Source organism: Hyperolius riggenbachi, chromosome 10 (assembly GCF_040937935.1).
Source record: "Hyperolius riggenbachi isolate aHypRig1 chromosome 10, aHypRig1.pri, whole genome shotgun sequence".
Taxonomy (NCBI): Eukaryota; Metazoa; Chordata; class Amphibia; order Anura; family Hyperoliidae; genus Hyperolius; species Hyperolius riggenbachi.
The window spans coordinates 236,297,408-236,324,716 of NC_090655.1; the positions used below are offsets into that span (position 1 = coordinate 236,297,408).

Below are 27,309 nucleotides of genomic sequence, written 5' to 3' on the forward strand. Positions count from 1 at the left end.
CACTTTTTTTCCATTCAGACCACTGCAGCTTTCACGGTTTATTGCTCGCTCATACAACCTACCACCTAAATGAATTTTGGCTCCTTTTCTTGTCACTAATAAAGCTTTCTTTTGGTGCTATTTGATTGCTCCTGCGATTTTTACTTTTTATTATATTCATCAAAAAAGACATGAATTTTGGCAAAAAAATGATTTTTTTAACTTTCTGTGCTGACATTTTTCAAATAAAGTAAAATTTCTGTATACATGCAGCGCGAAAAATGTGGACAAACATGTTTTTGATAAAAAAAAACCCCATTCAGTGTATATTTATTGGTTTGGGTAAAAGTTATAGCGTTTACAAACTATGGTGCAAAAAGTGAATTTTCCCATTTTCAAGCATCTATGACTTTTCTGACCCCCTGTCATGTTTCATGAGGGGCTAGAATTCCAGGATAGTATAAATACCCCCCAAATGACCCCATTTTGGAAAGAAGACATCCCAAAGTATTCACTGAGAGGCATAGTGAGTTCATAGAAGATATTATTTTTTGTCACAAGTAAGCGGAAAATGACACTTTGTGAAAAAAAAAAAAAAAAAGTTTCCATTTCTTCTAACTTGCGACAAAAAAAAAATGAAATCTGCCACGGACTCACCATGCCCCTCTCTGAATACCTTGAAGGGTCTACTTTCCAAAATGGGGTCATTTGTGGGGTGTGTTTACTGTCCTGACATTTTGGGGCGTGCTAAATTGTAAGCACCCCTGTAAAGCCTAAAGGTGCTCATTGGACTTTGGACCCCTTAGCGCAGTTAGGCTGCAAAAAAGTGCCACACATGTGGTATTGCCGTACTCAGGAGAAGTAGTATAATGTGTTTTGGGGTGTATTTTTACACATACCCATGCTGGGTGGGAGAAATATCTCTGTAAATGACAATTTGTTAATGTTTTTTACACACAATTGTCCATTTACAGAGATCTTTCTCCCACTCAGCATGGGTATGTGTAAAAATACACCCCAAAACACATTATACTACTTCTCCTGATTACGGCGATACCACATGTGTGGCACTTTTTTGCACCCTAACTGCGCTAAAGGGCCCAAAGTCCAATGAGTACCTTTAGGATTTCACAGGTCATTTTGAGAAATTTCGTTTCAAGACTACTCCTCACGGTTTAGGGCCCCTAAAATGCCAGGGCAGTATAGGAACCCCACAAATGACCCCATTTTAGAAAGAAGACACCCCAAGGTATTCCGTTAGGAGTATGGTGAGTTCATAGAAGATTTTATTTTTTGTCACAAGTTAGCGGAAAATGACACTTTGTGAAAAAACACAATTAAAATCAATTTCTGCTAACTTGTGACAAAAAATAAAATCTTCTATGAACTCGCCATACTACTAACGGAATACCTTGGGGTGTCTTCTTTCTAAAATGGGGTCATTTGTGGGGTTCCTATACTGCCCTGGCATTTTAGGGGCCCTAAACCGTGAGGAGTAGTCTTGAAACGAAATTTCTCAAAATGACCTGTGAAATCCTAAAGGTACTCATTGGACTTTGAGCCCTTTAGCGCAGTTAGGGTGCAAAAAAGTGCCACACATGTGGTATCGCCGTACTCGGGAGAAGTAGTACAATGTGTTTTGGGGTGTATTTTTACACATACCCATGCTGGGTGGGAGAAAAACCTCTGTAAATGACAATCTTTTGATTTTTTTACACACAATTGTCCATTTACAGCGGTATTTCTCCCACCCAGCATGGGTATGTGTAAGAATACACCCCAAAACACATTGTACTACTTCTCCCGAGTACGGCGATACCACATGTGTGGCACTTTTTTGCACCCTAACTGCGCTAAGGGGCCCAAAGTCCAATGAGTACCTTTAGGATTTCACAGATCATTTTTGTTTCAAGACTACTCCTCACGGTTTAGGGCCCCTAAAATGCCAGGGCAGTATAGGAACCCCACTAATGACCCCATTTTAGAAAGAAGACACCCCAAGGTATTCCGTTAGGAGTATGGTGAGTTCATAGAAGTTTTTATTTTTTTGTCACAAGTTAGCGGAAATTGATTTTAATTGTTTTTTTTCACAACTGTCATTTTCCGCTAACTTGTGACAAAAAATAAAATCTTCTATGAACTCACCATACTCCTAACGGAATACGTTTGGGTGTCTTCTTTCTAGAATGGGGTCATTTGTGGGGTTCCTATACTGCCCTGGCATTTTAGGGGCCCTAAACCGTGAGGAGTAGTCTTGAAACAAAAATGACCTGTGAAATCCTAAAGGTACTCATTGGACTTTGGGCCCCTTAGCGCAGTTAGGCTGCAAAAAAGTGCCAATCATGTGGTATCGCCGTACTCGGGAGATGTAGTATAATGTGTTTTGGGGTGTATTTTTACACATACCCATGCTGGGTGGGAGAAATACCTCTGTAAATGACAATTGTTTGATTTTTTTTACACACAATTGTCCATTTACAGATAGATTTCTCCCACCCAGCATGGGTATGTGTAAAAATACACCCCAAAACACATTATACTACTTCTCCTGAGTACGGCGATACCACATGTGTGACACTTTTTTGCAGCCTAGGTGCGCTAAGGGGCCCAACGTCCTAATTACAGGTCATTTTGAGGCATTTGTTTTCTAGACTACTCCTCACGGTTTAGGGCCCCTAAAATGCCAGGGCAGTATAGGAACCCCACAAGTGACCCCATTTTAGAAAGAAGACACCCCAAGGTATTCCGTTAGGTGTATGGCGAGTTCATAGAAGATTTTATTTATTGTCACAAGTTAGTGAAAAATGACACTTTGTGAAAAAAAAACAAAAATCTATTTCCGCTAACTTTTGACAAAAAATAAAATCTTCTATAAACTCGTCATACACCTAACAGAATACATTGGTGTGTCTTTTTTCTAAAATGGGGTCCGTTTCTGGGGTTCCTATACCGCCCTGGCATTTTACGGGCCCAAAACCGTGAGTAGTCTGGAAACCAAATGTCTCAAAATGACTGTTCAGGGGTATAAGCATCTGCAAATTTTGATGACAGGTGGTCTATGAGGGGGCGAATTTTGTGGAACCGGTCATATGCAGGGTGGCCTTTTAGATGACAGGTTGTATTGGGCCTGATCTGATGGATAGGAGTGCTAGGGGGGTGACAGGAGGTGATTGATGGGTGTCTCAGGGGGTGGTTAGAGGGGAAAATCGATGCAATCAATGCACTGGGGAGGTGATCGGAAGGGGGTCTGAGGGGGATCTGAGGGTTTGGCTGAGTGATCATGAGCCCACACGGGGCAAATTAGGGCCTGATCTGATGGGTAGGTGTGCTAGGGGGTGACAGGAGGTGATTGATGGGTGTCTCAAGGTGTGATTAGAGGGGGGAATAGATGCAAGCAATGCACTGGCGAGGTGATCAGGGCTGGGGCCTGAGGGCATTCTGAGGGTGTGGGCGGGTGAATGAGTGCCCTAGGGGCAGATAGGGGTCTAATCTGATAGGTATCAGTGACAGGGGGTGATTGATGGGTAATTAGTGGGTGTTTAGGGTAGAGAACAGATATAAACACTGCCCTTGGGAGGTGATCTGACGTCGGATCTGCGGGCAAACTATTGGTGTGGGTGGGTGATCAGATTGCTCGCAAGGGGCAGGTTAGGGGCTGATTGATGGGTGGCAGTGACAGGGGGTGATTGATGGGTGGCAGTGACGGGGTGATTGATGGGTGATTGACAGGTGATCAGTGGGTTATTACAGGGAAGAACAGATGTAACTAATGCACTGGTGAATTGATAAGGGGGGGTCTGAGGGCAATCTGAGCGTGTAGGCGGGTGATTGGGTGCCCGCAAGGGGCAGATTAGGGTCTGATCTGATGGGTAACAGTGACAGGTGGTGATAGGGAGTGATTGATGGGTGATTGATGGGTAATTAGTGGGTGTTTAGAGGAGAGAATAGATGTAAACACTGCGCTTGGGTGGTGATCTGATGTCGGATCTGCGGGCGATCTATTGGTGTGGGTGGGTGATCAGATTGCCCGCAAGGGGCAGGTTAGGGGCTGATTGATGGGTGGCAGTGACAGGGGGTGATTGATGGGTGGCAGTGACAGGGGGTGATTGATGGGTGATTGACAGGTGATCAGTGGGTTATTACAGGGGAGAACAGATGTAAATAATGCACTGGCGAATTGATAAGGGGGGGTCTGAGGGCAATCTGAGCGTGTAGGCGGGTGATTGGGTACCCGCAAGGGGCAGATTAGGGTCTGATCTGATGGGTAACAGTGACAGGTGGTGATAGGGGGTGAATGATGGGTGATTGATGGTTGATTGATGGTTGATTGATGGGTGTTTAGAGGAGAGAATAGATGTAAACACTGCGTTTGGGTGGTGATCTGATGTCGGATCTGCGGGCGATCTATTGGTGTGGGTGGGTGATCAGATACCCGCAAGGGGCAGGTTAGGGGCTGATTGATGGGTGGCAGTGACAGGGGGTGATTGATGGGTGGCAGTGACAGGGGGTGATTGATGGGTGATTGACAGGTGATTAGTGGGTTATTACAGGGAAGAACAGATGTAAATATTGCACTGGCGAATTGATAAGGGGGGGGTCTGAGGGCAATCTGAGCGTGTAGGCGGGTGATTGGGTGCCCGCAAGGGGCAGATTAGGGTCTGATCTGATGGGTAACAGTGACAGGTGGTGATAGGGGGTGGGTGATTGATGGGTAATTAGTGGGTGTTTAGAGGAGAGAATAGATGTAAACACTGCGTTTGGGTGGTGATCTGATGTCGGATCTGCGGGCGATCTATTGGTGTGGGTGGGTGATCAGATTGCCCGCAAGGGGCAGGTTAGGGGCTGATTGATGGGTGGCAGTGACAGGGGGTGATTGATGGGTGATTGACAGGTGATCAGGGGGGATAGCTGCATACAGTATACAGGGGGGGGGGGGGGGGGTCTGGGGAGAATCTGAGGGGTGGGGGGTGATCAGGAGTGGGCAGGGGGGGGGGAGATTAAAAAAAATAGCGTTGACAGATAGTGACAGGGAGTGATTGATGGGTGATTAGGGGGGTGATTGGGTGCAAACAGGGGTCTGGGGGGTGGGCAGGGGGGGGTCTGAGGGGTGCTGTGGGCGATCTGGGGCAGGGGGGGAGAAATCAGTGTGCTTGAGTGCAGACTAGGGTGGCTGCAGCCTGCCCTGGTGGTCCCTCGGACACTGAGACCACCAGGGCAGGAGGCAGCCTGTATAATACACTTTGTAAACATTACAAAGTGTATTATACACTCTGTATGCGACGATCGCGGGGTTAACATCCCGCCGGCGCTTCCGTATAGCCGGCGGGATGTTGCGGCGGGCGAGCGGTGACAGGCGCCGGCGGAGGATCGCGTCACGGATGACGCGATCGCTCCGCCCATGCCCTTAGAAGGACCGCCGCCTCTGTGGGTGAGCCGGTCCTTCAGGGCTCCACTTCCCGGCCGCCTCTGTGCGTTAGGCGGTTTGGGAAGTGGTTAAAGGACTTAAACATTGTAAAATTTTAAATAGATACATATAAATTGTAGATTTCTCCCAAAGTAAAATGCGCTGTAAATGACCTTTCTTCTGATGTTCCTGTTGCTGACAAATCTGACAGGTTTTGGACTAGTCCATCTCTTCATGGAGGAATCTCATGATTTTCTTTATTTTTATACCTTCTTATTGAATTGCGCAGTCCAACTACCAAAGTAGTGTGCAAATGAGTAGGCAGTCTGAGTGACACCTTTGTGTAGATTCTTTCCAATTGAAGCAGATATTAAGAATCCCCTATGAGGATCAGATCTGTCAGATTTTAACTGCTTACTGTAAGTGACAGCAACATCGAAGAAAAAAAAAAAGTAACTTATAGTGCATTTTACTCTGGGACAGTGATGGCTAACCTTGGCATAGCAGCTGTGGTGGAACTACAAGTCCCATAAGGCATTGCAATACTCTGACAGCTTTAAGCATAACTCGGGGAGGCAGAGGCATGATGGGATTTGTAGTTTTGTCACAGCTGAAGTGCCAAGGTTAGCCATCACTGCTCTAGGACAAATGTATATCTTGTATGTATGTATTTTGAATCTTAAATTCAAAATGATCTTCCTGGACCATCCTCAACCCCACTTTCTGTTGCCTGGGAACCTCGTTTGTTGCCTTTCTCCATCTATATATAAGCACAACCACACTGCACCTGCGCGAGTACAGTCCACGCAGTAGCATGAACGCTCTTGTACATTTGCAGTACGGTCATGCCCTAAGTGAACGGGTGCTCTACTACAAAAGCATATAGGACAAGCCCTTGTTGACTATGCGTAGAGGGATAGTAAGCAATTGATAATCTTGTTGGAGGAGATTGATTACGATCTAAAAACATAGCTATTAATTGATCATTAAAACCTATATGTAGAAGCTGCTAGTAAAGTGCTAGTGACCTCCTTGCCGGTTATCCCGAGCTGAGCTCAGGGTAACCTGCGCAGGAGGATTGCTCAGGCCCCGCTGGGCCGATTTTCACAAATTTTTTTTATTGCACGCAGCTAGCACTTTGCCGATTCGCCGCTACCCATCGCCGGAGGCGATCGGAGTGGGTGGGGGGATGCCGCTTTTTTTTAAAGTGCTGCGCTTCCCCCTTGCCGCAGTAATTGGAACAGGAAGGGGGTTAAACAAGGGGAGGGAAAGGATTGTCCTATGAGTGAGAATCCCTTAGTCTATTCCATAACTGGGAACACTCTCTCTAATATCCAATACAATTTTTTTTTACTGCACAAAAGAAACAGAGTTGTGTACTCAGGCCAAGCAGCATCTGTCTTGTAATGGCTGCAGAAATGTCTACCTTTTTTATTTTATTTACTGCAATATTGCTTCAATTCACTGAGAGCCCTTGGGAGGGGGAAGTCTCTGGATCCTAAAAAGGCTTTGCCTATTCTGCTTATTCATCTGGATCCTTCAGACACAGAGCGGCAATAATATTTACAACTGCCGCTGCGCACATGTGCAATAGCTGCTCTCTGCTTGAGTTCTGGAGGAAAGAGCCGAGCACGATCTGCTGCACAGGCGCATATCGCTCACACCTGCTCAGTACTGCAGACTTGATCAGGCTTGGCTATTTCCGCTGGAGCCCGAGCGGAGAGACGCTACTGTGCATGTGCGCAGCCTGACGAGGAGATCCTCATAAGGTCGCAGTGCTGAATCCCCTCTACTAAGGGGGAAGCCATCCTAAAGGAGAAAGCCACCCGAGGTAAGTACCCCCCAGGGGCTCTATTTTTTTTTTATTTTTTTTTGCTACAGATTTCCTTTAAGCCACATTCAGTAAAACAATAAAGGTAAAATACTGCATTCGTTGCCTGTAGACTGTTGTTACAAGTTCACTAACATTTTCTCACATTGGTATTTCATTGGGTATTTAAATAAATCATGCGGTAATCATTTGGTGTATTCCACAGTATTTACAGTCAATGCACCCCCTTACATGATGCTTTGTTACATCAATACAGTTACACCAATAAATACATTTGCCCTTATAGATAAGTTATGGGCAGCACGTTGGCGTAGAGAGTAGCACTCTTGCCTTGCAACATTGGTTCCCTGCCCTGGTTCGAAACCCAGCCAGGGCACTATCTGCACAGTTTCTATGTTCTCTTTGTGCCTGTGTGGGTTTCCTCCGAGCACTCCGGTTTCCTCCCACATTCCAAAAATATTGGCCCTAGACTATGATACATACATAGACATATGACTATGGTAGGGATTAGACTGTGAGCCCCTCTGAGGGACAGTTAAAGGGACACTTAAGTCAAATTAAAAAAATGAGTTTTACTCACCTGGGGCTTCCAATAGCCCCCTGCAGCTGTCCGGTGCCCTCGCCATCTCCCTCCGATCCTCCTGGCCCCGCCGGCAGCCACTTCCTGTTTCGGTGACAGGAGCTGACAGACTGGGGACGCGAGTGATTCTTCACGTTCCTGGCCACAATAGTGCCATCTATGCTGCTATAGCATATACCATATAGCAGCATAGAGGGTGCTAATGTGTCTGGGAACGCGAAGAATCACTCGCGTCCCCAGCCTGTCAGCTCCTGTCACCGAAACAGGAAGTGGCTGCCGGCGGGGCCAGGAGGATTGGAGGGAGACGGCGAGGGCACCGGACAGCTGCAGGGGGCTATTGGAAGCCCTAGGTGAGTAAAACTCATTTTTTTTGTTTGACTTAAGTGTCCCTTTAAGTGACAAAGACAATATACTCTGTACTGCGTTTCGAAAGATTGTGCTATATAAATACCAAATACAGGGCTGGATTTTCCATAAGGCACTGTAGGCACGTGCCTACAGGCACCTGATGATGGAAAGGCGGCTCACTCTCCTCCCCTAGTGCCTCCCTTCCTCCTTCCCTATGCAGAGTCCAGAGCAGATCATAAATGAGAAGTTACTCTATCGGCTCTTGGCATTCCACTGATGAGATTTCCCTTCAGTTAGGGACACCACTAGCTACTTAATACTGAGGGTACCTCTGGCTACCTAATACTAAGAGACACCTCTACCTATGACGGGCAAGGGAAGTAAGGGAGAAGTGAAAGCTGGACCAGCCAGCACACTTGCGGTGCGGTTGGGGGAGAGGTTTGTAGGTCCATGGAGGGGGAAGTCTAGGGTACCAGGACATCTGTGCCTGTAGGCTCCTGTGATGTAAATCCGGGCCTGACTAAATAATAATAATAATAATTGAAATGCATGGAAGATGGATGAAAGATGTGATACAGACTATCCAGAGGCTTCTCTCTACAGTTTCTAATTAAAAATTATTTTCTATTCACTTTTTTGTTTTTAAAGCAAACCCAAGGTGGTTTCAAGATTAAAATGTTGAATATTTACCTAAGAAGAGGGAAGCGATGCTCTAGAGGCTTCCCTCGTCCTCCTCAAGACCACCGCTGCTATCCGGGGGTTTCTGTGAAGGTTTGTGGCCGCACTCGAGTCTGACTGTACTGCACCTGTGAGAGTACGGCTGCACCTGGGCAGTAGCACCGAGCCACTCATGGATGAATGCTTCAGCTGGGCAGGCAGCGCAGTACCCACACAGGTGCAATACGGCCCTGTTCGTACATGATGGGGGGAGGGGGGGAAGCGACCACAAGAACATATACAACAAAGTCTTGTCCGATATATTCAGAGAGTCTGTGCACCATAACGATTGGGTCATGCCAGAGGCTTTCTTCTACCTAGGTAGGTAAACAAAATAATTATCCTGCAATATTACCCGCTAAATCACCCTCAGAGCAGAAACAGAGGCTCCAGATATAGGCTCGGAACGTGAAGAATCACTCGCGTTCCCATGCCTGTCGGCCAGTGACGGCCAGACTGTAAGTGTTCGCCGGCGGGTCCTGGACCATCGGGTCGGGGCTGCGAGGGCACCAAACGGCTGCAGGGGGCTGAGGGAAGCCCCAGGTGAGTTAATCTCATTTTTTTTTACTTTACTTTAGGTTCACTTTAAAGCGGAACTGAAGTGTCCTAAAAAAATAGGAGTTTCACTTACCTGGGTCTTCTGCCAGCCCCCTGCAGCCGATCTGTGCCCACGAAGTTACCAAACCATCCTCCGTTCCCCCGCCGCGGCTCACTTTTCTTGTGTAGTGTAAGCCACCTTCTGGAGCTGAACCTGAACAAGCATGCAGCAGATCAGGTGTTTCTGACAATTATTTTCAGATCTGACAAGATTATCTGCATGCTTATTTCTGGTATGGTTCAGAGACACTTCTGGAGCCATAGATCAGCACAGCAGGGCTGCCAAGCAACTGGTAGGGAGCAGTGCATTCTACACTTGGCAATTGTCCACCAGAGGGCAACCTTGCTTATTGTGAATGGAACGCACAGACAGGAAGTGGTGGACATAAAGATAGGAAGTGAGAAGTGGGCTGGGAGGAAGTAGAGAGAAGACATTGCTGGAACTGGCAGCAGAGGAGGTAACAACAAGAAATGATTTTATATTTATCCCCATGTGTCCCCTCCCCATCACTAGCAGCTGTTGCTGAATATATATAGAGAAGGAACATATACGGATTGATCTCACTCATTAATATGAATATTTACAACTGTGACATATTCCACAGTACTACTGAGCCATTCATTGAGGGCAGTACAGACAGGTCTTGTTTCAGGAATATTGGTGAATGAGCTGGTATATAATTCGAGATCATCTATACTAGGTGTGTTGGTCATATGATCGGCTCACTGGCCCATATTTGCCAGTATTACTTCCCTATCTTTTGTTTCATTTATGTTCTCGCCATCTAGGCAAGCATAGGACATTTCCCTAGCTTATGGGGGCAGGAGGAAAATGGACCCTATTGTGTACCATCAGAAATGGTTCATGTAGAGTCATAGCAGAGAATTGGGAAACTATTCTCCCCACTGTCAGAGGTCGCTAGGAGGTTATCGCCGGAGATTGAATGTACTGATGGTGGTCTGCTTGGACCGCTATCTTGTGTACATGGCATGCAATAGGATTGGGGGTGGCAGATGTACAATTACAAAATAAAGCAGAACACCTGATCACTCCAAACAAGTCTGCAAAATTGCAGTCTCTAAAGGTGCCCACTAATGATACAATCTTGATTGTACAATGTTAGCAAATCCATGTAGTAGAAGGGTGAACTGAGTGGATGTACTTTAAATGGATACTTCAGGTAGTCCCTCATATTATGTAGACATATCTTTAGTGGACATCTTTAATATCATTATAAAACATATTAGCTAACATTTCTTTAGATGTATGGAAGAGATCGCTGTATATGCAGTTCTTTTCTGTTTTATGGGATAATGCTCTCAATGAGATCGATACAGATGCAGAGAGAATTGGGCAACAGAATTCCTTGATTAGTAAACAGTTTAATGTACTGTCTCCCCTGCTCTGCCTACACAGCCGTTCCAGAACCAACCACTTTCTCCTCCTGCATAGAAACACTGCACTTACCACTTTTGTGCCTGTACACATACAGGAGCCATCTACCAATCAGGCAGGAGGTGCTGCCCTAGACTGCCAATCACAGCCGCTCACTGCTCCCTTCTTAATTGGAGCTGATGGTCGCGAGGGTGGGACCACAGCTCCACCATTGGGGCCAATCACTGCACTCCCTGCTACTGAAGAATGAGTGCAGTAATTGGCCTCTAATGACAGAGCAATGGTCTGGACACTTACCTGAGGCTTTTATCGGCCCCTTGCAGCTGTAATGTCCCGCGCTGTCCTCCTCCGATACTCCGTTCCCCGCCGTTGGTCCCAGTCTAATCACACGACTAATTACACTGTGGCTGCGCAGCTATGGCCGCGTGCGTGCTTGCTCCCGTGTACGTCATCAGGAGCTTAATGTGCAGGCGCAGTAAGCTCCCGATGACGTGAGCGGGAGCGAGCATTGTTCGTCATGTTAGACGAATATTAGGCCGGGACCAGCGGTGGGGAACAGGGCATCGGAGGAGAGCATTGCAGGACATTACAGCTGCAGGGGGCCGATAGAAGCCCCAAGTAAGTGTTGTTTTTTGTTTATTTGAGAAGTCCACAGAACTGCTTTAAATTTTGATTCCGAGTAGCTATGTACTTGTAACTAGTCGGTATGATCAACCCCAGCACCCAGCATTTGTCCTCTTCTCTGCCTGCACAGCCAGCCAGCACTTACCCCTTTCTCTGCCTGTACAGCCACTCAGCTCTTAGCACTTTCTCTGCCTGCACAGACTGTCAACACTTATACCTTTTTTTGCCTTTATCTTTGTCCCTGCCTTTAGGTTAAATGGCCATGTCATTGAGTATGGATGAAGACTGGAATCGTGTGACTGATAGAATAATAAACCTTACCATGGAGATCATCCACCTTCTGACTGGACAGGTGAGGAGGATTCTGGGATGTTACCTGACATCACTCTTATTTCTAGTTCTTCAACTGAGAAAAAGGGAAATCCATCCTGGGCAAATCTGAATCTCTATAAATCACCACTAAGTTGGATCTCTTGTGTTAAATATTTCTGTATTGACAGACATTGATGGCACATTAGATTGTTTGATGCACATATGCGTGTATGCGCGCGCCCGCATTTTTTGTGGGGGCATGGGCATGCACACATTCTCTTCTTTTCTTTTTTCTTGTTATTTGGCACTGGCACCTACTGCATTAGCACTCAAAGCACTTTATATAGTTTCTCATGGTCACATGGAGCGCCTGCGTTGACCAGAGAGTCAGAGATCAAATTTGAATTTATTATTACTATTATGGGTGGGGGTAAATATCAATTATAATTTTCAGCCTCTGGGAGCTTTTTATATGTTTTTTAATTGTTTTTAAAGTACCTAGCTTGTTGTAATAAAGATAGTTTTTCACAAGAGATCTGACTTAGTGGTGATTTATAGAGATTCGGATTTGCCCAGGATGGCTTTCCCTTTTTCTCAGTTGAAGAACTAGTATATGGTTGATTGCCTTAGGGCACAATTGGGGTACACATAGATGCACAATTATGGTAGTGCTCATTTTCTTGTGTATATCACTCTTATTTCTAACAATAAACCACACATTTTACCGAAGAGGTGATGAGGATTCTGGAAGGATTACATGACATCACTTTTATCCCTATTAATTAATCAAGCATATGTCCATAGAGGTGAGGAGGATTCTGGGAGGTCACTCATTTCTATTACTGATACATGATATCGCTTTTATCTCTACCAGTAAAACTCAGACCTGACCATAGAGCTGAAGAGGATTCTGGAGGAATTGCATGACATTTCTGTTGCTTTTTTTTAATGCAGATATTTCCTCCAGTGAAACCTGGTGATCGTGTGACCATAGTAGTACCTTCAACCCACTCGTTGATACCCAGCCTGATACCCAAGAGATGTAACAAGCAGAAGATTCTGGAAGTCACCAACAAAATAATTGATCTTCTGATGGGAGAGGTGAGCAGTGCTGGGGATTCTGGGATATTATCTATTAACAGGAGGGGAGTGTCTGGTGGTCGGGGTGTGTCACTGAGCTTCTGATGGGAGAGGTGAGCAGTGCTGGGAATTCTGGGATATTATCCAGTAACAGGAGGGGGAGTGTCTGGGGGTCAGGCTGTGTCACTGAGCTTCTGATGGGAGAGGTGAGCAGTGCTGGGGATTCTGGGATATTATCCAATAACAGGAGGGGAGTGTCTGGTGGTGGGTGTGTGTCACTGAGCTTCTGGTGGGAGAGTTGAGCAGTGCTGGGAATTCTGGGATATTATCTAGTAACAGGAGGGGGAGTGTCTGGTGGTGGGGGTGTGTCACTGAGCTTCTGGTGTGCAAGGTGAGCAGTGCTGGGAATTCTGGGATATTATCCCGTAACAGGAGGGGAGTGTCTGATTCTGGGATATTATCCAGTAACAGGAGGGGAGTGTCTTGTGGTCGGGGTGTGTCACTGAGCTTCTGGTGGGAGAGGTGAGCAGTGCTGGGAATTCTGGGATATTATCCAGTAGCAGGAGGGGAGTGTCTTGTGGTTGGGGTGTTTCACTGAGCTTCTGGTGGGAGAGGTGAGCAGTGCTGGGAATTCTGGGATATTATCCAGTAACAGGAGGGGAGTGTCTGGGGGTCAGGCTGTGTCACTGAGCTTCTGGTGGGAGAGGTGAGCAGTGCTGGGAATTCTGGAACATTATCCAGTAACAGGAGGGGAGTGTCTGGTGGTGGGGGGGTGTCACTGATCTTCTGATGAGAGAGGTGAGCAGTGCTGGGAATTCTGGGATATTATCCAGTAACAGTAGGGGAGTGTCTGGTGGTCGGGGTGTGTCACTTAGCTTCTGGTGGGAGAGGTGAGTGGTGGTGGGACTTCTGGGATATTATCCAGTAACAGGAGGGGAGTGTCTGGTGGTTGGGTGTTTCACTGAGCTTCTGGTGGGAGTGGTGAGCGGTGCTGGGAATTCTGGAATATTATCCAGTAACAGGAGGGGAGTGTCTGGTGGTACGTGTGTGTCATTAAGCTGCTGATGGGAGAGGTGAGTAGTGCTGGGAATTCTGGGATATTATCCAGTAACAGGAGGGGAGTGTCTGGTGGTGGGGGTGTGTCATTAAGCTGCTGATGGGAGAGGTGAGTAGTGCTGGGAATTCTGGGATATTATCCAGTAACAGGAGGGGAGTGTCTTGTGGTCGGGGTGTGTCACTGAGCTTCTGGTGGGAGAGGTGAGCAGTGCTGGGAATTCTGGGATAATATCCAGTAACAGTAGGGGAGTGTCTTGTGGTTGGGGTGTGTCACTAAGCTTCTGGTGGGAGAGGTGAGCAGTGCTGGGAATTCTGGGATATTATCCAGTAACAGGAGGGGAGTGTCTGGGGGTCAGGCTGTGTCACTGAGCTTCTGGTGGGAGAGGTGAGCAGTGCTGGGAATTCTGGGACATTATCCAGTAGCAGGAGGGAAGTGTCTGGTGGTTGGGGTGTGTCACTGAGCTTCTGGTGGGAGAGGTGAGCAGTGCTGGGAATTCTGGAACATTATCCAGTAACAGGAGGGGAGTGTCTGGTGGTCGGGGTGTGTCACTGAACTTCTGGTGGGAGAGGTGAGCAGTGCTGGGAATTCTGGGATATTATCCAGTAGCAGGAGGGGAGTGTCTGGTGGCCGGGGTGTGTCACTGAGCTTCTGGTGGGAGAGGTGAGCAGTGCTGGGAATTCTGGAACATTATCCAGTAACAGGAGGGGAGTGTCTGGTGGTCGGTGTGTGTCACTGAGCTTCTGGTGGGAGAAGTGAGCAATGCTGGGAATTCTGGGATATTATCCAGTAGCAGGAGGGGAGTGTCTGGTGGCCGGGGTGTGTCACTGAGCTTCTGGTGGGAGAGGTGAGCAGTGCTGGGAATTCTGGAACATTATCCAGTAACAGGAGGGGAGTGTCTGGTGGTCGGTGTGTGTCACTGAGCTTCTGGTGGGAGAGGTGAGCAGTGCTGGGAATTCTGGGATATTATTCGGTAACAGGAGGGGAGTGTCTGGTGGTCGGAGTGTGTCACTGAGCTTCTGGTGGGAGAAGTGAGCAATGCTGGGAATTCTGGGATATTTTCCAGTAAAAGTGGAGGGGGGAAAGGGGGGGGGGGAGGTTGTCAGGGTGTGTCGGGTTCCTATAAGGTTTTGGGATGTCTTTGTTCCTCCATCGAAGAATAATTTAGGTAGTAGTAGCTATATGTAGATAATAACTCCAGTATTTGTATAGTGCTTTTCTCTTGTTTGACTCACAGCGTTTGCGAGGCAGCCACTAGATTGCACTCAGTGGGCAGTAGCAGTGTTAGGGAGTCTCGCCCAAGAACTCCTTACTGAATAGGTGCTGGCTTACTGAATTAGGAAGAGCTGAGATTTGAACCTAGGTCTCCTGTGTCAGAGGCAGAGCCCTTAACCAGTACACTGTCCAGCACTAAGAGGCTGTAGGTAGATCTTACAGTGAGTACTAGTTTGGGCTTTAAACTGACAGTGCTCAAATAAAACAATAAGTAAACTTCATACAAAGTTGTCTTAAGCCTCATAAATGTGCCTGTAGCATTCTTTTTAGAAAATAGTTTCCATTACATAGTTACATAGTTATTTTGGTTGAAAAAAGACATCCGTCCATCAAGTTCAACCAGTATAAAGTACAACACCAGCCTGTTCCCTCACATATCCCTGTTGATCCAGAGGAAGGCGAAAAAAACCCTTACAAGGCATGGTCCAATTAGCCCCTAAAGGGAAAAATTCCTTCCCGACTCCAGATGGCAATCAAATAAAATCCCTGGATCAACATCATTAGGCATTACCTAGTAATTGTAGCCATGGATGTCTTTCAACGCAAGAAAAGCATCTAAGCCCCCTTTAAATGCAGGTATAGAGTTTGCCATAACGACTTCCTGTGGCAATGCATTCCACATCTTAATCACTCTAACTGTAAAGAACCCTTTCCTAAATAAATGGCTAAAACGTTTTTCCTCCATGCGCAGATCGTGTCCTCTAGTCCTTTGAGAAGGCCTAGGGACAAAAAGCTCATCCGCCAAGCTATTATATTGCCCTCTGATGTATTTATACATGTTAATTAGATTGAGGAAAGCCATTCTTTTGAGGAAAGAGAAATGTTATCCTGCCAACATGATACTCTGCTGCCAGTGTGCCCCTCTTTCTGAATTTCTTTTTTGAGCCCAGTACAGACTTTGGCATTACTTGGATGACAGGTAGTAGTACATAGTGGCTATTTTGGTCTCAGTCGTGTCTAATCATGGGTGCTTCATCATAGGAGGCTTGCTGGTGTTCTCAGAATGAATAAAGCTTTTGTATATTTATAGACATTACTGACATTATTGTTTAGCGATCTCCTGCTGGCATTCAGTACATGCTTTTCACCCAGTATTAGGACAGAAATTCCAAAAGACATCACACTGGCTGGGCAAAGTAGACTAATGCCTCGACTTGAGTCCTTGTTGAGGATCCAGTTCCTGCAAAAGTTAAATGTTAGTTGCAGTTTTTCTTCAGTGACTCAGAAGTAACCACCTACAGTACAGCTTTATTACAAATTAACGCTGAAATGTGATTGGGCTTCACCATATTAATTTCTGTGCATTGCAGGAGGATAGGAAGCCCTTGGAAGGACAGGAAGATAAGAAAACGGACATTGTGGAGGAAATTCGTCAAGAGAAGAACATTGAGATACAAGACCAGAAGATCTCACCCCATCATCAGGTAGAAACTCCATGGATGATCAGTGCTGCTAATGTTATGATTTATACCAGGAATGCTCAAGTTGAATACAGAGGGGAATCACGTGTGCATTTCAGTTAGACAAAGGAAATCCAGATGTCGAAATGCTATACGATCCATCACAGAGACATGATGGTGTTTGTTCATTGGTGGGTTTTGAGAAAGTGAAACTCCTATCCTGAAATCTAAAGTGGTCCAACTCCCTATCCAAATGACTAGAGGTTCATGCTAGCTCTACTTTCAAGTGGGAAACATAAGATACCGCCACAATAAACTATATAATGATAATTATAATTCCTTCATACACTTTCAGGGGAAAGAGCTGGCTGCTATCAATATTACTGTTAAAAAAGAGATAAAAAACGAAGATGAGGAAGATGAGATGAAGAAGGAGCAGAATGAAGAACACAACGATATTTACAAGGACACCATGATGGAGAATCAGCTGCCCCTCATATCATTAGGTAAGAGGAGACTTTAATTTCTTGTAAAGGAGAGAGCAGTATAGAGCTTACATCCAGATACCCCCTCGTGATAATCACATAGATAATATATTCATTATGTTTCCCACAGATGGATCCAGTAACAGAAACTCACCAGAGAGATTTACAGGTCCTCTTTATTCCCAGGATTGTACACAGGAAGTTCTTACCATCCCCCACCATTATCAGGTAGGTGGGGCTGAGGGACTGGAAATCTACTAGCGTTTTTGACTGCTTGAGATTACCATGTGTTCTGTGTAGTCTCCATCTTCTGGATTCAAAGGGTGTCATTTTTGTCATTTTTTATTTGGTGTCTTCAGAGAGATGATCATTTGGATTTGAAAATTGAGATTAAGGAAGAAGAGGAGGATATGTGGGAGAGCGATGGTGTGCAGTCCACAGAGGAGGGCGAGATGATAACTGTGCCCGTTAAACAGGAGGCATTTCCTCTAGATATTAACACAGGTACGTCACAGACGCTTTGCACACAAGAGTGCACTTATAACAAAAATGTAAACAAATCCACTGACAGGAAGCCACTGGATACAAATAATGTTACTGACACATCACTCTCTCAGGATCACCCAGAACACAGATCTTCCAGCATCCGGGATCACAATCTATGTAACAGCCAGCTGAGAGCCGGCTAACCGATCGCTGCTGCTCACACACATACAATCAAATCGCTTGCCATCATGGGGCTGATTCACAAAGCTTTTCTGTTCAGTTATCTCACCTTACTTATTAACTCAATTTAACTCTCCTTAGGCCTCTTTCACACCAAGACGTTGCGATTTAGGGGACGTTAAGGTCGCATAACGTGCCCCTAACGCAACGCATGGTGGTGTTGAGGTTGGACGTCAGATTGAGACGCGTTATGCGGCTCTTGGTGCGCCGGTTTCTTTCTATACTGGGAAGTCTGGATCTTTTCAATGATTCGGATGATTCGAATTGGATCATTGAAAAGATCTGGATCTTTGAACCGAATCTTTGAATCATTTTACTATGGAATCAGGAAGCAGGGGTGCAGCAGAGTGAGAGGTGCAGGAGAATGAGGGCACATTGAGGGTGCTAATGGGGAAGGGAGAGATGCAGCAGGAAGATTGTGCTTGTGCACAGAAGCTGCAGTTCCTGTTTCTTCCAGGCATCCACTGTGAACCGAATCCTTCATTGTGATGAACCGGATGATTCGACTCACAAAAAAGATCCGGATCAAAGATCCGAATCATTCATGATCTGGACAACACTACAGTGCAGTGAATAATAATTAGCCATGTGGCTAGACACAATAGCGGACTCTCCCCTTCTCCTCTCCTGACATACATTACTGAGCATGTGCAAGCAGTTTAACGCAGCCACATAGAAGTATAACGCACAGCATGCTGCACTTTCATTTAACATGCAGCATTATACTCGTATGCAATGTGGGCACTGTGAACAGCCCATTGATTTTTAATTGCTGTGAGTTGGGCTGCGTTACAGGCTGATGTAACGTGGGATTTTAACGTCCCACTGTGAAAGCAGCATTAATGTGAAATTTAAGTGAAAATAAACGAATGAGATAAACCATGGTATCTATCCCCCTACTCCTAAAAATGACTTTTAGATATTCTGCAGTTTTAAGGGCTTCCTATCCTCCTGCAATGTTTAAAAACTTACCAAAAAAAGTTGCCTTAGAAGAATCTCTGTATTCTGCTAGCAACTATTTCCTCCACCCAAATTTCCCCAGTGCCTGTTTTGCATATGTGCGAGTCACTTGCGACTGCATCAGGGTGGACATGCACACGCTAGGTCCTCAACCGCCTCAGCGAAGAACCAGTTAGTGTTAGTCTAGAAAGGCAAAAATAGTGCATGTAACAAACCAATTACAAAAATAACTAACAAATAACACCATAGCCCACGATAAATACAAGTGTTAACATGAAAAGAATTTACGTAGTCTCTACCAGTTTTTCATAAACAAATCTGTGTGTGTAAAGGGACAGGAATTTAGCTGTAAGAAAGAATGTTTTTTTTTTGTTTTTTTTTCTGAGATTAATCTAAGGAATTGAAAGGACAATTGAAGCGAGAGGGATATGGAGGCTGCCATGTTTATTTCCTTTTAAGCAATACCAGTTGCCTGGCAGCCCTGCTGATCCTCTGCCTCTAATACTTTTAGCCATAGACACTGAACAAGTATGCAGCAGATCAGGTGTTTCTGACATTAGGCCAGGCAACGGGTATTGGTTAAAAGGAAATAAATATGGCAGCTTCCACATTCCTCTCACTTCAGTTCCCCTTTAGGGATTGTCGGTGTTTAAAAGGAACTCTGTGTTGATTACACACATCATTCATGACACATAACACTGCTAAAGAGAGAAAGGATGCTTGCCTCACTTATCCATACTTATGAAGCCGAGGCCTAGAGAACTATGACAAGCCAGTCTTGCTCTGGGGTCACAATACTAGCAATGTACGCTGACACACCCAACACCATGTGTGTGTTCACATAAGGGCACATATCTGTACTGAAAGTAATCTTGGGCCAAGGGCCTTAAACCCTGCTGGCCACAACTAAGACCTGAATATTTATAGTCTGCCAAGCCTAGTTTAGCAGTTTAGTGTTGCTTTAGGAACTATATGTAGATGGTGTCGATGGAGGAGGCACAGCAATAATAGTGTTGTGGGCTAGAAAAAAAAGTGTGTGTGTATTGGGGGGTGGCTTGTGTAGAATGTATCGTGTTAAAAGAATAATTAGATCATCTTATTGGACGCTTTAAAAAGACAATGCATTTCATGGAACTTTTCACTCCTCTTCAGGTCAAGTTAATCAGTGTCTCTAAAAACTGACTCTGTAACTTGGAGCGCCTGTAGGACTTACTTATACATCCCTCCCCCTACTTTTTTGAGCAAACACCCCTATTATTGGGGTGCCTCCTGTATCTACATATTTTTCTCAACCCCCATCCCCAAGGGGGAATAAGCTCCTACTGGTTTTTCTTGGAGAGCAACCCATCACAGAAGATTTAAAGACCTGAGTAAGGACGGGTTTTTCTCACTTGCCTGATACAGTGGTTTATAGAAAGACAAAAAAAGAACGAGCCCACAATAGTGTATTATGTCAAAATAATGTAGGTATAGGTTCTTTGTGTTAAATAATACTCACAAAAGTAGGTTACCACACAGGCAACCACTGGACAGGCAGGTGGGGATCATGAACCTGACTCCACTCAGGTTACGAAGTTGCTCTCTGTAGGCTGGACACAGTATGAAATAGTAGTACAACAGATGCACCAGATTAAAATACACTAAAAGCAGTTTAAAAAGGGAGGTAGTCAGAGGCGTAGCAATAGGGGGTGCAGAGGTTGCGACCGCATGGGGGCCCTTTGGCCAGAGGGGCCCTCCCTCAACTACAGTTTTTGCTCTCTATTGGTCCTATGCTCATAATAATCACTTCTATAGATAGTTTGAATATTGGTAATAATTACCAAACTGCTCCCCATTCCCTTTTTGTACCTCTGACACTAGTTGCCAATGGCAGGTTTTGTTGCACCGTATCAATTGTTAGGTATAGAGTGCTTGGGGGGCACCAATGTAAAACTTGCATTGGGGCCCACAGCACCTAAACTACACCACTGGAGGTAGTGATGGATTTACATCCCCATAGATCACTTGATTTGGTTGATTTCAAGTAAAAATCGCTTTTTATATACTCCATTGTGCAATGCGCAATCAGGGAGCAACTGAAACGAGCTCGAGCCCAGAGGCGATTGGCTTGTTACAGAGCTTGATTCAGTTACTCCTGGATCTTGCCTGATGAAGCAGATTATACCTGCGGAAAGCATTGCATAACAAAGTGATTTTTTATTTGACATTGACCATATCGAGTTATGTATGGAGAGGTAAGTCCACAACTACCTCCTTTTTTAGACCGCTTTTAGTGTATATTCATTTTCTTATCACCTCTGTTGTACTACTATTTCATACTGATACAGCGGTTTCTGGTCTTGCAACCCACACCAGTGTTTATTTGTCTTTTTCCTGAAAGGGCCTTTGGACTACTCCATACACCATCCCTAGTGCTTTATGAACTGCAAAACATCAAATTAATATTTACTGCACTTCTTTTTTTTTTTTTTTTTTTCTTCTTTTTTCTTTTTTTTTTTTCTTCAAACTCAGCTTTCCCCACCGGGTTTTGTCCTGATTGTCTTAAGGCAGAAGCCTTATATGTCAGGTACTGTTTGCATCATTGTTTGAGAAAGAAGAAAAAAGGATATAACACAGTACCATTAAGAAAAAAAAAAATTAGTGAATGTTTAACCCGCACCTCCCCTTATACCCCCACCCCTCTCCCCATACAACCCCATACACCCATTATTCGTAATCCAACCATACTTCACATTCATACCCCAAGTAGGCTAGGTTATATTAGGCCACAGTCGCAAAGGTCCCTTATGCCATTTTGTCTCGGTATTTCGTCTAATCACCAGTCTCCCTCCTCCCTAACCCGTATTTGATGGTCCCGCCTATATGACTGCAAGGGGGGAGTAACCCCTTAGGTTACCCCAGATTTCTCTTATAAATTTATATTGGCTTAAAGTAATTTCTGATGTCGGGGTATTTGATCTTTCGTATAAGTTTTCCATTCCCCTAAACCATTCTAAAAAAAGGAGGCGGCCCGGACTCTTCCAGTTTTTAGCTATTATTTTCCGGATATATAGGGTACCCACTGTTATCAAAAAAGTGCCTTCCTTAGTCTCCTCCTGTTCTGTTATACCAAAAATCGCATTAATTTTGGATATATTAAAGTTGGTGTGTACCCGTTGTTTACCAAATTCTATAAATTCATTCCACAGGGGAGTGACAGAAGGGCAGCTCCACCACATATGAACTTCCGATCCCCCAGTCAACCCGCATCGCCAGCATGTGGACCCCACCCTTGGATTAAAATTTTTTGCCCTTTCGGGCGTTAGATACCATCTAGACACCACTTTATACTGCATCCACTGTAAATCTGAGTCCGGGCTACCCCAAATAGCAGACCAAATAGCTGGCCATTTCTCCCCCAGGGGTGTATTTATGATAGTCTCCCATTTTTTACAGTACGGAGGGAGATCACATTGGTCAGTGGTTTTTAAGAAGTCGTATAATAGTGACATTATTTTAGGTGGTCTATTATTAAGTAGGAGAAGTTTCTCAAATAGATTCAAGTCACTCCTAATAGGTGTATTTTTGTTCATGTAACTTTTTATTTGGGTAAGCCACCAAGGTGTATTCTTTCCTTGTCCCCCCCATCATACCAGAAATCCCCAGGGCTTTGTTTCCATAAATATGTACTAAACGGGTATCAATATTTACACCATTCTTGGAGAACCACAATGCTGAGGATGCGGGTGGAAAACCTGGATTGTCTCTTAAGGATGTCAGGAGGGAAAGACCACCCCCAGTTAGCCATTCCTTCATTAGGTTATATAGAACTCTCAGTGTGGGCTTTATTAAGGGGTGGGATGATGTACTCCATAACCTGTGAATATACATAAGATGCCATGCAAATATCATATCCATATTTAGTTCATTTTTTTCAAATAATGTCTGCACTTCTAATAAATTATCTTTCCAACAGATGGACGGTATGTCAAGAACTCTTTGGAGGGCCATCTTATTTTACCTCCAGAAGATAATGGTGCCACACAATGCTCTCTAGGAGGGAATCCCAGTACCCAATATATGTATCATAGAACAAAGAGGGAAAATACTATTAATCTAGCGGAATCTTCTCCAAATATGTCAGCTGGTGCCACACTCAGAGACAGTGATATAACCCCAAATGAATTAGATCATCGTTTTGCATCTACATCGTGCTTTGTGGGCCTTCAATGCCCAGATCAGCCTCAGTTTTCATGCCAGGAGTGTGGGAAATCATGCCAAACAGAATCAGAATATATTCTACACCAGAGAAGCCACACCAGTAGTGAAGAGACTCTGTCGTGTTCAGAGTGTGAGAAATTGCTCACAACGAGAGCAGATCTCATTCCCGCCACACACCAAGCAGATCACTCGGGGGAAGGAGTTCTTTCCTGCTACAAATGTGGACAATGCTTTATGCATAGAGGCAATTGTGAGAAGGCTCCCACTGGCGAGAAGCCATTTCCTTGCCCCGAGTGTGGGAAATGTTTCGGTCAGAGGCAATTACTTCTTACTCACCAGAAAATTCACACGGGAGAACGTCGCTTTTCATGCTCAGACTGCGGGAAAGCTTTCTTGAGAAATTCCGACCTTCTGAAGCACCAGAAAATTCACACTGGCGAGCGACCTTATTCGTGTTCAGAGTGTGGGAAACGGTTCATTCAGAAGACTGGCCTCGTAATACACCAGAAGAAGCACACCGGGGAACGTCCTTTTGAGTGTTCGCAGTGTGGGAAAAGCTTCACAGTGAAATCGCACTACTTTAAACACCTGCAGTCTCACACCGGAGAGCGCCCATATTCTTGTGCAGAGTGTGGGAAACGGTTCAGTCAAAAAGGAAACCTTAATGTACACAAGCGCATCCACTCGGGCGAGCGTCGGTTTATGTGCGCGCAGTGTGGGAAATCTTTTACTGAGAAGCAGCACCTTTTTAAACACGAGCAAGCCCACCACACCAGAGTTAGGCCATTTACATGTTCACAGTGTGGGAAAGGGTTCATTTCCACAGGAGACCTTCGTAGGCACGAGCGAACCCACACTGGCGAGCGGCCTTTTTCATGCGCCACGTGTGGGAAAAGCTTCACCAAGAAAGACAGCCTTCTTAGACATCAGCAATCTCACCCTGGCGAGCGCCCTTTTATATGTTCAGAGTGTGGGAAAGGCTTCGTACAGAAAAAAGACCTTGTGAAACACCAGACTATCCACACCAGCATGCAGGACGTTGTAACCCCCACCAGCTGAGTACGGTGACAAACCTGTGGTCACATGGCACTCCTTGCACTCCTCTCTCCTCAGCACCATTGTGTGATGAAGATCAGTACATTTTCTAAAGGGGCAGTCCAGGAAAAAGTGATGTTTCGGTTGTAGGTGGAGTCTGGAAGGGGTGGGTTTGGAGAGGAGGCATAGTCCTCTCTTTGTGGTTCATATTTCTTGGAGAACTGAGCAATAACATCTGTCTCTTTTCTGTATTTTTGTGGGATTCTGACTAATTAGTCTAACTAAAGCTGACACTAGTAACATAAATCAACTGAGTGCCTCTACCCCCTGGGTAACCATGTAAAATAGCAAACCTAAGGTATCAACAAACAGCATGAAAACAAATCTGAAGACCAGACTTAGCTGGGCAATGTATGGGGTAAAACTACCTTTAAATTATGAAAAAAAGCCTTAAAACAATACTTTCACAAAATGCTTCTGGATAGAACTAAAATAACACAAAGTCTATGTAGAATTCTTAGGTTCATCATTTTACTGAACAGTTATGTCAACGGATAAATCTTATTTGTATTCATATATTGCTTTTCATAGACTCAAAATGAAATAAGAAAAATTCTAACAGCAATCAAAATAATAGGAACAACGTATAGAAGCAAAATGGTGGATAAGATTTCCTTACTGTAGGCCAAATGTGATTGACAAACTTCATTGCAGCTCTCATACTCTGTTTGGATGCAGCTGGTGGGCGGATCCAGCAAACATGACCATGTGACACGTAGGTTAGGAAGAATGATAGTTGGCAGATTACATTTCTCGGCATCTCTGTATTACAGTATAAAACATGGGTCCTCTACATACTTGTACTTTACAGTCTGATGAACTATTTATTGTAAGACCATGCTCATAGGAAATTACCCAGACACTGTTACTCTCACACCTTTATGGACAGGTACACAGCTACAGAATGAAAAGTTCAGATCAAAAGGTAATATAACTTACACTAGTCAACTTCATGGCTTTGAGAATTTGCCTTTTTGGAGTTTTTTTTTTTGTGTTTAGCTGAGTTTTTAGTGTAATTTGCCTTCTTAAAGGAAACCAGGGACATAACATAAGAAAGATTTGTTACTTACCTGGGGCTTCCTCCAGCCCTATAAGCATGCCGTTTTCCCGCAGTCTGCTGTTCAGCCACAGTGAGCCCCGGTAACTGGTTCAGTCCAGTCAGTTGTGGTCTTCTGCGCATGCGTGGACCTCCTGCGCATGGGCAGAAGAGCCCGACTGGTGCGTATGGTAAGTACACAAGTGTCTAGCAAGCCTTTAGCTTATGAATTTTATAGAGCCACATCAACCCACTATGCAGAAAGCCTGTTTTGGACTGTCTGGTCCTCATCAGTGCATGGCATGGATTGAGATGGTTCTATGGGACAGGGCGTGGGCCAGTACCACAGAGTTGGATTAACGTGCATTCTAAACAATCAGCTCACTATACACCAGCGGTTCTGCATGTGAGCCTGGCTTCAGGGGTGTAAAGTGATGATTTGCATGTTTGGTAATGAGGCATCATGGGAAACCACAGCTGTTCAATTTAATGCTGAATAATCGCAAATACCTTCTGTTTTTAGAAGTCAAACTACTCTGAGTATTCCTTTTAGTAGGAGGGCTTTTCGATCTCTTTTAGCAACTTGTACTTTCCTAGTGGCTCTGAGTCACCGTGAGCTTTCTTGGAATTCTGCTGAGTTTTCGAAGTATATGCAAAAAGAGAAAAGGAAACCCCTAAACAAGCACCACTCAATATCAGTAATGTAAAAGGATCTTTATTACAAATGATCTACCTAATGGTAACACAGAATATACACATGACAGGGATTGGTTCCCAGCAACAATTTAAAAACAATATATTAAAACATCCCATAAAAATACCTCCATGCTGAAAATTATTTCAAAATTAAATATACCAGCTCATCAATAATTGCATTAGATATTCCTAAGTGTGCAGTTTTATAGGTTCTAAATAGGACCCATATCCTGCATGAACCCGGGTTCAGTGTGTGAAAAACCTGTAAGCACAAACCAAATAACTGACCCCAACATGAACCCCCCTTAAAGACTTAAACAGTACAAATTTATAGTGACATGAAAAACAGTGTTCCAATAACTAGATGATCCACAATGTGGAAAGGTGCTGCAGTGCAAATCAATAAATAACCTTGTTTGAGCTTGTGCAAGTAGCTAATTCACAGGATGCGACAGGGTGCAGCCCACAGATAAAGTGCATAGGAATAGTGCAAAAGTGATACTTAGCCCAGGTAATAGTAGAGTGAGCAGTTCAGCTGGAGGGACGGAAGATCCCCTCAGGCAACCCCACTAGTTCCGCGGGCGCAACCCCGCTTTATCAAGGAGAGGAGGAACCGTGTGTGTCCGCCGCAAGCCGGCGTTTAAATGGAGTTCGGAAGGTACGTTCGTATCCCATGACGTCACCGGATGTGACGTTACGCAGAGGAGAGAAGAGAGAGGAAAGAGGAAGAAGGAAGCAGCTGTCAGCCCAGAAGCGTTCCACCGTTGGAGCGCAAGGAAGGTAAATATAGATCACTCCCTAACCATCCACCAGAGGGAGAAGAAAGCCTTTGTGTAACCCAGGCGCGCTTCCACCTTTTAGAATGAGGACACATGAATTACCCAATTATAAACCATATCACTGAATATGTACATATATCTATCCATAAATGGAAAACATAATATTCAAATATACATATCCTAATGATCGATCTCTTAAAGGGGACCAACTCCATATACAGAAACCAAGTCAACTCAAAGTAATAGAGTCCAAAATGTTTTTAGGAGCGTGTGCAGATAGCCCGATTCCCATAAATTAGGGCTTTCAAACCAAGCCAAAAAATCCATTCCGGGACTGTCCCCATGTTTAGCAGAAACTATATCCATGTAGTCCAACAAAATCCAAAATCCAAAGTTCTTGTCATGGATTCAGCAAAAATTCAATGTTCTTTGTGTATATGTGTCCATGGGGCAGCACAGGAGTGCACAAGGGTCCATCAGGTTTCTGCACATGGCTCCATATCATATTAATCCGTGTGAACCAAGTAGTCCAAGCAATTTCCAAAACCCTGTTTACTCTATACATAAGAAATAGAGGAAGAAAAAAGAGAAAAGACGGTATCAATAACACATACATTTATGTTGTTTATAATTTCTTACACAGCTGTACCCGCTCACAAGAAAGGTAAATGTGATTGACAAACTTCATTGCAGCTCTCATACTCTGTTTGGATGCAGCTGGTGGGCTGATCCAGC

The 27,309-nt window shown here is 44.8% G+C and overlaps 1 protein-coding gene across 1 annotated transcript; it reads left to right on the top strand.

The window, feature by feature from the left end:
• Nucleotides 1–9,848: 9,848 nt before the first annotated feature.
• Nucleotides 9,849–26,944, top strand: LOC137534926 (zinc finger protein 300-like). Its single transcript, XM_068256641.1, has 8 exons — nucleotides 9,849–9,914; nucleotides 11,728–11,828; nucleotides 12,743–12,889; nucleotides 16,508–16,621; nucleotides 16,953–17,103; nucleotides 17,213–17,310; nucleotides 17,442–17,586; nucleotides 22,724–26,944. The coding sequence occupies exons 2-8, from the start codon at nucleotides 11,733–11,735 to the stop codon at nucleotides 24,025–24,027; spliced, it is 2,055 nt and encodes a 684-aa protein (XP_068112742.1). The 5' UTR covers nucleotides 9,849–9,914; nucleotides 11,728–11,732; the 3' UTR covers nucleotides 24,028–26,944.
• The last annotated feature ends 365 nt before the right edge of the window (nucleotides 26,945–27,309 follow it).